Genomic DNA, 12490 nt, shown 5'->3' with positions numbered 1-12490 from the left:
TGTCCAAAATGTCTTGGTATGAAGCTGAAGCATTAAGCGTTCCTTTCACTGGAACTAAGAGGCCGAGTCCAACCCCTGAAAAAACTGAATTCAATGATTTGGAGGGGTGTCCCAAAACTTTTGCCAATATAGTGTATATACACGTGTATTAAAGTGAATGATTTTTGTACTTTTGTACTCTTCTCTTAAACAAATCCATAGTTCATATGTTACATGATATAATTGCCCTCATTTCAAGAAAAAGCTATAACATTCCCTTGCTATAGTGTAAGTAAGGAATATGTTGGGGAGGTGCTTTTGTAGGAAAATAATCAAGATGTTTTGTTCTTAGATTTTAATTCCTGGATTAACAGAGAGGCTTATTTAGCAAGGACTATTAAGTAAATGATTTCTTGGTGTAATAACAGCCACCTGTTTATCAGTTTTAATTATATTATATTATATTATATTATATTATATTATATTATATTATATTATATTATATTATATTATATTATATTATATTATATTATATTATATTAAAACTGCCATGTTTTTTTGTCATATTCTTCTTTTACATGGTTATATACGTATGATTGTTCCTGATTTCATGCTAAACATTTAGCCATTTTGAGCTTTAAGACAAAGATCCTTTATTTAAAGCGACAACTCAGACACAATAAGAATTCCAGTACGTAAATGACAAATAATTAAAAAAAAAAAAAAAACCTTTTAGAGAATTTGCTCAACATAACTTTATACATAGAATTTATCCAAACGCTGATAATACTTCAGAGGACTATGATGCAGCTGATGACCAGCCATAAAACAAATTAAATATAAGACAAGTGCATTTGTTTTTTTTTTTGTTTTTTTGTTGTTGTTGTTGTTGTTTTTTTGTTGTTGTTTTTTTTACAAGTTTACAATCAAGCTAGTACACATATTTTATATTTAATACAAAGGAAAATATTTTCATGACAGAATAAAAACACGCACGCAAAAAAAAACCAAACTCTAAGACATTTGTCTTGTTCATTTAAAAGGACAATGAACCAAAGTGGTGTAACAGTAACATAAGTCGGATAAAAGAGACCCATAAATGTGTGTGTGTGTGTTTCATTGGATATATTTTAGTTCTCAGACAAGCGGAAAACCGACACTGTTGTGTATTTCCCCGACATTACCTATATGTGGCAAGGCACTGGCTCTTAACAAATCAGTTCATCATTTATTGTGATTCAGAATCAGTTAAAGCAAAAGAGAACCAAAAATGAATTGTGTAGAATTCTCTTCTTTACCCTGACATGTTTGGTGTCTGAAAGTTTTGTTCAGCTTTGCACTGGAGCTGTGAGGTTAATGTAGCTAACAGGTCAATGTGTAAAGGGTTAAACACTTGGGAACGTACTGTTTTAGCCATAAAAGTAAACAACAGGGCAGAGTGGTGTGCAGTGGCCTGACACGCCTGACACGGAGCAGAGCTACTGTTATCACCCCGATGTTCACTAAAGCACCACAATAATAATAATAATAATAATAATAATAATAATAATAATAAATACACACATCATTTATTCTACATTTATTTACAATGATGGTGATTATTATTAATTAAGTAAGTAATTAACCACTAATTAATTTATTCAAATTATTCAATTTATTTATTTATTATTTTATTTTTTTATTAATTGGCATTTAATTTTGTGGAACATTCAGAAAACAAGTTTTTTTTTGTTATCTCTCTTGTTAGTCACTCCCTTAAGAGCCTCTCTATTATTTTATTTTTATTTTTTTGAAGTTTCTACAAAAAAAACCCAACAAAAACGTATTATCAGCGATCAGTATTTCTATGATGTGATAATTTCTGATCCTCTCAGACTATGTTGAGCGTCCACCAGATAAGTCCTTGTGTAATTACACAAACGGTAACTTTTTAAGCCGGCGCTACTGACAGAGCTGCCGTCAGAGTACGCAAAATGAATCCAAACCTTCCGAGCAGTCAGATCCGGGAATCTAACGACGCTGTGGACTCAACAATGAAAGCGAGTAGCCGCCATTTTAGCACCACAACTGCATGCGCCTCAGTTACACCATTTGTATGTAAACAGTTTATAATATAACAGTCTGCATTAAGAAAATGTAATAGAAAAATCAAACCGGTTCGAAATTCTATCCTATTCATCATCCTATTCAATTTGCGTATTCCAGGCCACACCTCCTACCTCCTACCTGAGCCAGATTCCAGCGTTCAGCTCTGAAATATTCGTTTTTTGTCCATTTCTCTAATCGCAGTGCCAAAAACCACATATGCAAAGACCCTAAAAAGGGCTCCAGAGAGTGTGTAAGGTGATTGTGTGATGATTCAGGCATGCAGTTGATTATGTTAAGCTGGTAGCTATAAACATAAAGTGTTAGCCACGTTAGCCTTGTGTTGCTCCAGTGCAAAGCTTAAAAAGCTGACTTCATTTAACATAAGGAGTAAGATTATATACTTTACATTCAAATTTTTGGCCGAATCGTTCCATCAAAACGTTAATGATTTACAAAAAAGTCAAAATTTCTGATACACCGAACCCTTTTGTGCTCATGTAAGAAAATAAAAGTCACGATTGAGATTTTGCACAAACAGTCAGCACAGATCCTTAAACATTTAAACTGTTGCGTTTGTCGGCGATGAGGTTTATACACGATGGATCCGAGACGGTCCGAGATCACTGCTACCTATTCACAGTTCGTGATCACAGTGTACTTGTTTGCTACGTGGTTATATACATTATTCTGTTATTATCATCATTCACTTTCTAAATGCTGCGGGAGGGGCCGTGGATGATTGCGTGCATGAGACTCCGCCCCCTCAGGCAACCCGGACCCGAGGCTCGTCCTCTATCTCCTGCCCCAGGCTGCTGTAGGTCACTGAAGGCTCCAGGGGACCGACGTTGGGCGTGTCCGGGACGGGATTCCCTGCGTTGCGGAACTGCTTATAAACGCGAGGATCCTGGGCAACGTAGGTGGAGGAGGAGGAGTAGATCACCAAGCCGAGCAGGATGACGAAGAACGAGAGCAGGTAGAGAGCTGAAAACTGAAACGGAGACAGTACAGAAAGGTGAGATTTATAGTAAGGTGTAAATGAAAGAATGAATTAAACACTCGTATAGGAAAATAATTCACAATAATTCATAACATCAACTTTATCAACAAGTATTGGTCAACAATCGACCAATCAGAATGAAGGAGACAACTGTTGGGCAATTGAACAAGGCCTTTAACCCTTTCTGCTCCAGGGGTGCTGTATCATAGCTGTCCCCTGCGCTCTGACCCCAACTTCCTCAGCTGAGATATGTGAAGAAAAGTATTCCGTCCGTCCGTCCATCTATCTATCTATCTATCTATCTATCTATCTATCTATCTATCTATCTATCTATCTATCTATCTATCTATCTCAAGTCCTCAGCGACTCTCCATCTTTCCACATTACAGCTGATTTGTTCCTTACATACTGAGAATTCAGGACTAAAATACATATTTGCTTGGGAAAAAGTTAAACTTCTCTTTAGAGAATTAATCACACAGTAAAAATGTGCATTATTTTATACAAAAATATTCCCTACGTTGTTGCCCCAACACACACTTTTTAAACCAGACTTTTCTCTCTGCGAAGCTTCTACAGACGTCGTTCTATTTCAAGTGTCGATCTGGAAATGGGTCACTTTAGGGTCACATCTTGCTCTCTGAGGGACGAGCACGTGACATTCAGAAATGGAATCCACAAGCCATGATTATAACACCATTTTTGGTCATTAGGCTGTGTAATGAGGCCATGAAGTGGTTTTATCAGTCTGGAGGGACGGATCTGTTTCCTGCTGTAAGAGGAAGTGAGAATAATAACCAGGACAGAAATCTGATCACAGTAATGAAGGTGTAAATATTTAATGGTGTGGTGGGATAAAACAGGGTGAGGCTCAACAATGATCTGTTTATGTTTCATTATGGACAACAGGTGTGTGTGTGTGTGTGTTTAAATCATGCTGAGAAGAGAAGAGTGAAGATTCTGATGTGTCATTTCCTCAGAAACAAAAAGCATTGTCCAGGTGTGAGTCCCAGAGCGGATAGTGTCAACATTTTACCACTGCATTCACATACAGACAGAACCAGCACACACACACACACACACATATGACCACACACACTCATACGCACTCACACACACACACACACACAAACACACACACATATGACCACACACACTCATACGCACTCACACACACACACAAACACACACACATATGAACACACGCACTCATACGCACTCACACATATATAAACACACACACATATGAACACGCACTCACACATATAAACACACAGAAACACACACATATGAACACACACACTCATACGCACTTGCACACAAACACACACATGAACACGCACATACACGCACTCACACACATATAAACACACAGAAACACACACATATGAACACGCACATACACACACACACACGTGCACTTACACACACATAAACACAAACAAACACACACATATGGACACGCACATACACACACGCACTCGTGCACTTACACACATAAACACACAAACAAACACACACATATGGACAGGCACATACACACGCACTCATACGTACTCACACACATATGAACACACACACATATGCACACATATAAACACACACATATAAACACACACATATGAACACACACACATAAACATGCACAATCACACACACCCTTACATACAAGTACAGATTATACAGGTGCATGCACAAACACACACACGCACACACACTTATACACACTCATGAACACACATTTATAAACACACACACTGTCACACACACACACACTCCCTTACATACAAGTACAGATTATACAGGTGCATGCACAAACACACACACGCACACACACTTATACACACTCATGAACACACACTTATAAACACACACACTGTCACACACACACACACACTCCCTTACATACAAGTGCAGATTAAAGAAGTTGCGTACATACACACATAGATAGGAAAGACAAGACACACACAAATCCATACAACCATGTATGCATACCACACACACATTCTCTCTCTCTCTCTCTCTCTCTCTCTCTCTCTCTCTCAATTACATACAAACAAAGCCACACACAAATAACCATAAAAACATAAATATTTTAACAGACACACAGAAAAACACACATAAACTTACAGTTTATACAGGTTTATACACACTCACACACACACACACACACACCCTGCAGTAAACGAGAGTCTTTGTTGGCTGAAACTTAATCACTGTTTTTCCCATGATGCCTCAGTCTATATAACTCTGCAGCTCAGAGTGTGAGACAGTTTTGCAGTCATGCGGCTCATTCTGAAATGTCCAGTAAAAATAAATCACTGGACATACACAGTACTGAACATGAGGGTGACTTTATGAGGATCTTTATCAGGAGCTCAGGGTTGTGACAGATTAGAGTTAAGACTAGAGTTAAGCTGGGGTTTGTAGGAACTCTCTGACCTGTCTGCTTTTTGTAGAGACGCGACATTAAACATGACTCTGAACAAAACCCTCTGTGATTGGTTGATTTACATGTCAGTCAGAAGCCCTCTTGGGCCGTTCTTAGTCAACAGAAGCTGTTAGGGAGTTCAGACCTTCTGCAGTCAGTCTGAAGATCTGATATGGGCGGAGTCATCCTGGAAGAGATCTCACCCATCAGGATAGAAGTATAAAATCATTGGAGAATGGGTTTGCAGTGACATGTCCCTCAGTCTGAAGATCTGATAAGGGCGGAGTCATCCTGGAAGAGATCACACCCATCAGCATAGAAGTATAAAATCATTGGAGAATGGGTTTGCAGTGACATGTCCCTCAGTCTGAAGATCTGATAAGGGCGGAGTCATCCTGGAAGAGATCTCACCCATCAGGATAGAAGTATAAAATCATTGGAGAATGGGTTTGCAGTGACATGTCCCTCAGTCTGAAGATCTGATATGGGTGGAGTCATCAGGAGACATGTCTCTCGGTCTAAAGATCTGATATGGGCGGAGTCATCCTGGAAGAGACCACACCCATCGGCATAGAAGTATAAAATCATTGGAGAATGGGTTTGCAGTGACATGTCCCTCAGTCTGAAGATCTGATATGGGTGGAGTCATCAGGAGACATGTCTCTCGGTCTAAAGATCTGATGTGGGCGGAGTCATCCTGGAAGAGACCACGCCCATCAGGATAGAAGTGTTAAATCATTGGAGAACAGGTTTGCAGTGACATGTCCCTCATGTAGCTAATGCATCATGTGGCTAATGAACTGGCGGTGTGTGTGTGTGTGTGTATGTATGTGTGTGTGTGTATGTGTGTGTGTGTGTGTGTGTGTGTGTTTGCTTGCAGAAACCTGCTTCTACCGGTTGAACAATTATGATTCAGAAAGTTTTAATGATGAGACGTCATCACTGTGGTAAAGCTGCTTTCTCCACATGTTCGTATCTCAGATATCAACGTCACACAATACACTCGTGCGTGTGTACACACTTTTACTTTCATAAAGCAGTTAGGAATATCAAAATCCAGGAAATAAATGATCAAATTTTCAATTGAAATGTTTAGAGCAAGCCAGAGTGTGACGGCGGCGAAGGACAACTCCTTGAGACGATATGAGGAAGAAACCATGAGGCTCAAAAGAGAAGCCATCCTTCATCCTCATCTGTGTGACACCGGATTGACTGATCATAAATCATAAGTCCTTTCTTTAACTGTATACTATACAGTGCAAACAAACAGAAGGTTCAGAATTCATCAGAATTTATTCTAGCTTTAACATGAAGTCTATCCGCTGTTCCCTGAGGGAGACTTGAGACCATGGTCTCTAAATGGAACCATCCACAGCAATCTCCAAGTAATGAGACTCCAACCAGCAGTAATTCTATCCTTCTACACACATCCTCACCCAGTCCAGCTCCTGGCATGGATCAGAAGGTCTGAGACATAAACCCCACCCTGTTCGCCTCTGTGCTTCCCGACACCATCGAGTCTTACCATAACACTGTCTTATAACAAAATAAATCAGATTTTCCTTTCTGTATGAACACAGCCTCGGGGGCTATCACGACCCGAGAACTAGATATATTTTTGCTCTAATATTTGGCGTAGTGCTGAAAATATGAACGTAATAAACTCGATCCAGGATAAACAGAGATACTCAGAGATTAGCGTGAATCACCGGAATGACAGAAACAGCAAAGGTTTTCGGAAACGATGCGGCACTTTTCTCACATTTATTCACACCGTATTAAAGCAGACGTCAGGACACGTGTGTGTGTGTGTGTGTGTGTGTGTGTGTGAAGCCGATCACTCTGATAAAGCCGTGGCATGGCTGTTCTGTAACCTCTCTACATCTACACTGATAGACGATATGGAGAAAATGCAATAACTAGCGAAGAGGAATATTTTCCATTGGATCCGATGGCTTGTCAGGCTGCTAATTTATATTTATCAGACTTCTGCTAGATTCCAGCACGGCTATGATTAAACGCTTAAGGAAAACGGACATGTAACCATTTTCAATAAGGCATATGGGTGTGAATACAACCCATAAAAAACGCCATAAATCATCCCGCAATATTCACTCTAGTCATTTTTCAAGAGAATACGTTCTTTATGGGCCGAAGAGTTATTACAGAGTCTCCGCACGCCGCATGCTGATCGAGGCTGATACCAAAGTGTCTGCGCTTACTCAGGCTCTCCGCTGAAGTTTTAAATAAAATTAATTAGGCTCTTTGGGTCCTGAGCTAATTTGAGCAGATTTTATTAATCTTTATTATCTCTGGAAGCCCACGAAAAGTCGTCTTCTCGTCTCCCAGAGGCGCATGAAAGCTGAAAGTGATGTCGTTTTTGTGGCTTTGGCAACAATTTCTTAAGAAGGCATGCTAACATTGCTAACAAGGAAGCAGACAGAGAGAAGATCATAAGTGTATATCTCTGTGGATGAGATGAGAATTTTTTTTTTCCAAGCAGCAGACAGAAAAGACGGAATCAAATGTCTGGTATAATAATAAGCAGCTCTGACATTTTACGAATAATAAGTCTCCGCACACTTAGGTTCTATTTGCTCACAAGATGTCGTAAACAGAAAGTAACTGCTACCAGACGCAAATGTACGTCTTTCACGTCCAGCGTCTTTTCCCCCTTACCCTTCACTTATTTTCCTCATGATGAATTTTATTTCTTTGACGAATCTTGCTTTACATCGATCAGCTCCTCATCATGGTACCTGTTAGTGGGTGGGATATATTAGAGGCAGCAAGTGAACAGTTTGTCCTCAAAGTTGAAGTGTTAGAAGAAGGAAAATTGGACAAGCGTAGGGATTTGAGCGAGTTTGATGAAGGGCTAGACCACTGGATCAGAGGATCTCCAAAACCGTAGCTCTTGTGGGGTGGTCCCGGTCTGCAGTGGTCAGCATCTATCAAAAGCTGTCCAAGAAAGGGACAGTGGTGAACCGGTGACAGGGTCATGGATGACCAAGGCTCACTGATGCACGTGGGGAGTGAAGGCTGGCCCGTGTGATCTGCAAAAATGGATCAGGAATGGTTTTGATGAGAACAACAAGAAGTTTGAGGTGTTGACTTGGCCTCCAAATTCCCCAGATCTCAATCCAATCCAGCATCTGTGGGGATGTGCTGGACAAACAAGTCCAATCCATGGAGGCCCCACCTTGCAACTTACAGGACTTAAAGGATCCGCTGCTAACATCTTGGTGCCAGATACCACAGCACACCTTCAGGGATCTAGTGGAGTCCATGCCTCGGTGGGTCAGGGCTTTTTTTTTAACAGCAAAAGGGGGACCAACATAATATTAGGCAGGTGGTCATAATGTTATGCCTGATCTCTTTGTATATATATATGTGTGAGTGTGTGTGTGTGTGTATATCAGCTGACAACATTTTTTTGATTATCTTGTTTTGATTAAACTTCAAGAAACAAGAACCCCATCCTGAACACTTTCCCTTTTTTTCCCTTTCCATTTTTTTTTTTTTTTTAGAAAATTTACAGAAGGTTACTGAAAATGGAGGCCATGTTGAATAAACATCCCCTGAAAGACAATGTCATCGTTTAGATATTTTTCTCTCTTAAATAATACATACATAAAAATCCGTTCATTATTAGACTTTACTAGATTTCTTGACGTGTCCGTCATACACGTCCCTGTGAATGAGCTGTTACCATAGAAACAACAACACATTCGACTCACGTGCGCTACTCTTATGAGATTCTGATTCAAGAATTCCATAGCGCTCTTGAGTAAGGAGAAATATGAAATAAATTCTAAAACGTATCATATAAAAGTTCACCGTGAATGAAAATCAGGTTCCCTGTGTGTGTGTGTGTGTGTGTGTGTGTAGAGTTCATCACAATTTCTTTAGATTGATTTTATCGAGTGCTTTGAACCTTTAATGCTTCACCTGATGGTCAGCCATTTAAAAACTATTTATTTAGTGTTCTTCATCGGTTCCTTAGTTAGTTAAGGGTTCTTCGCTTTCTATAGAGCTTCTACTTAGAACACTCTACAATAAAGAACCCCCCTGCTGTGATGTTCTACATAAAGCTAAAGTTTCCCAGATGGACAAAGGAAATTTTCTTTGGTTGCCAGAGTGTATAATACTCCACTCTTAAAAACACTGGTCCCATGAAGATCCAAAAAAGGGCAGCAATGCCTGAATGGTTCTTAAGAGAATCCCTTTTTAGTGCCATTTTTACAATTTAAAGAACCTTTTTCCACTACGAAGAACCTTTCATCCATTGGAAAAGGTTCCATGGATGTTAAACGGTCCTCACAGAGCCATAAACGCTAAGAAAAAAACCTATATAAGCTCTACAAGGAACTGAATCTCGTCCTGACAAACATGAAGAAATGTTACAGGTTCTTACGTTCTAGCGTCTTCTTCAAAATCCAAAATAGAAATGAAACTGTAAACTTCGGATGAACGATTTCTATCTGTCAGTCTAATTTTCATTTAATTTTTCCGTTTAAAAGTGTTCACAGAGAGTGAGAGAGAATTTATTTTTCCTGTTCACTCGCACGTCAAATTACACAGCGGCCTGACACTTAAACTCTGTTTCGTAAAAAAGCTTTGACGCTCCAGTGAGACCGGTGCGTAGTTAACAACCTCGGGTTGAACTTCGCTTAGGAATATGAATCATGATTAGAGGGCAATTTAGTCAGGATGGTATTTAAAGTGCTGTATTTAAAATCCCAGCGAGAATGGAGAATGACAGCAGTGAGCTCATGTCAGACTCTCGCTACACAATATGATTATTACCGCGAGTTGTTCACATAATCATTATGAACCAGACACACTCTACGGTGAACATGCCGAAGCGTACGGCCTCATTAACCCCACGCTACGCTCTGGGTTTGTATGCCAGAAGATCTACATATCCATTCGGCAGAGGATTCTTATCCGAGCGCGCAGAAAAGGTCATCCTTTCAGCTTTAAGGTCATGTCCTATGCCAGGAGCTACAGAAAACAAATATTTAATAATACAGCTGATCGCTGATACAGCATATTCCTCAGCTCTCACCAAATCGTCCTGAGAGGAGAACAAAAAGCGGCGACGCAGGGCGCTGAGCCAAAACAATACTCCTGAAAACACCTGAGCCAACACTTTACACATCGCACAGCCTCGGCAGCTCGAGCTCGACCCCTCAGTATGCATATTCATGATCCTTCACTGATTTCTAACTCGTTGTGGCATTAATTTCCAATGCAATCTTTGCATCCATCCATCACAGCTGGTGCTTTGCGCCAGGAAGCGGTTTGAAATGAAATCCTGAACTAACAGGAGACCTTTCCAACCAAACCCACCAGCAGCTTCATAGGTTACATAAATATTAATGTTCCTGCTGATGTCAGTGACGCCTCACAAGCATGGTTCTGTGTGTGTGTGTGTGTGTGTGTAGAGTTCATCAAGGTTTTTTTTAGATTGATTTTATCGAATTCTCTGAACCTTTAATGCTTCACCTGATGGACAGCCATTTAAAACGATTTAATTTAATGTTCTTCATCGGTTCTTTAGTTAGTTAAGGGTTCTTCGCTTTCTATAGAGCTTCTACTTGGAATGCTCTACAATAAAGAAACCCCCTGCAGTAATGCTCTACATAAAACTACTGACCAAACTGTTTCCCAGATGGACAAAGCAAAGGATTCAAAGCTACATGAAACGTTTTGGGTTGCCAGAGTGTATATTACTACACTCTTAAATATAAACATTCCATGAAGAACCAAAAAGGGGAGTTTCTTTACAAGTTGGGTTTAAATTCAAGATATAAATAAAACTTTGTGTCTGTAAATTCTACAGCACCTGGATTTTTTACTAACAATATCTGTTTTTCTAATTTGCATTTTTGATATGGTCTTGGCTTAAGACCTGTGTTGTTGTTGTTGTTGTTTTAAATAAAAAATTTGAACAAAATTCAAGACAAAAAAAATCCGTCCCTTGTCAAACTCACTACGCTTGTCCATTTTTCCTGCTTCTAACACATCAAGTTTGAGGACAAATGTTCACTTGCTGCCTAATATATCCCACCCACTAACAGGTGCCATGATGAGGAGATCATCTTATTCACTTCACCTCTCACTGCTCATAATGTTATGCCTGATGCTGTTGTATGTATGTAAATATATAAATAAAATATAGAATGAAAAAATAAATATGAGGATTGCTTTTCAGTTCCATAATACCGTATTACATGAAAGGAAATGGGAAAAAAAGGTAATCTGTTTCTTCAGTCCATATATTCTCTCCCTTGTTTTTTTCAAGGTTTAAATGCATCACGTTAAAATGCATCAGGTTTCAAGGTTAAATGGAAAATGTGTGAGCATCGATAGACGTTTTGACTTTTTCCCGATTTTAATCGTTAACAGGTTCCAATTTTAGCATCTATTCGAGCTGATGTGTAGAAAGTAGTACAACCCTGCACGCTGCACATACATCACAGCTCTATTTAAGTCGTTACGAGGACAGTGGAGTTCTTACTCTGCTGTATCAGCGTCTAGACCACCTCGCTTGCATCTCAGTGCGCTACTGAAGGAATCGCGGTGTTTCATTTATCTGGCAATTACTAAATAACAATAACAAGTGCATGTATCTGCATATGGTCCTTTACCACAAGAGGATCAGCCAGGAATGTTGCGGCATATGGGTATATGGTCCATATGTATTCAGGACATGGTGGAGGTTTGAAAAAATGGCTTGTCTTATTTCGACACTCTCCAAGGACCTGAGTGAGAAGAGTCTGGCTTATTTTTCTCTTTAATTTAAATGAGGCTCGTGGCCAACAATAGCAGATGCAGAGAGAATGCCTAATCACACCACGAACCATGTTGGCATTCAGGTGACGGTCACGGTACGACCGAACGTCTACGAATCGAAATGGATGAGCCGCGTTTCAGCCGAGCCGTGTCGCAGAGAGGTAATCTCCAGCCGCTCCGCTCGGGACACGCCGGCC

The 12490-nt window shown here is 39.8% G+C and overlaps 1 protein-coding gene across 1 annotated transcript in view; it reads right to left on the bottom strand.

The window, feature by feature from the left end:
- Nucleotides 1-1752: 1752 nt before the first annotated feature.
- slc35f1 (solute carrier family 35 member F1) overlaps nt 1753-12490 on the bottom strand; it is a 142016-nt gene continuing 131278 nt past the window's right edge. Inside the window, exon 8 of the mRNA XM_058379758.1 lies at nt 1753-3055. Coding sequence (XP_058235741.1) covers nt 2831-3055 — 225 coding nt within the window. The 3' untranslated portion in view covers nt 1753-2830. The remainder of the gene's footprint in view (nt 3056-12490) is intronic.

This window comes from Hemibagrus wyckioides, linkage group LG25 (genome assembly GCF_019097595.1).
Source record: "Hemibagrus wyckioides isolate EC202008001 linkage group LG25, SWU_Hwy_1.0, whole genome shotgun sequence".
Classification (NCBI taxonomy): Eukaryota; Metazoa; Chordata; class Actinopteri; order Siluriformes; family Bagridae; genus Hemibagrus; species Hemibagrus wyckioides.
Note: the sequence above shows the minus strand (reverse complement) of the source record. Positions and strands in the feature narration are given on the sequence as shown.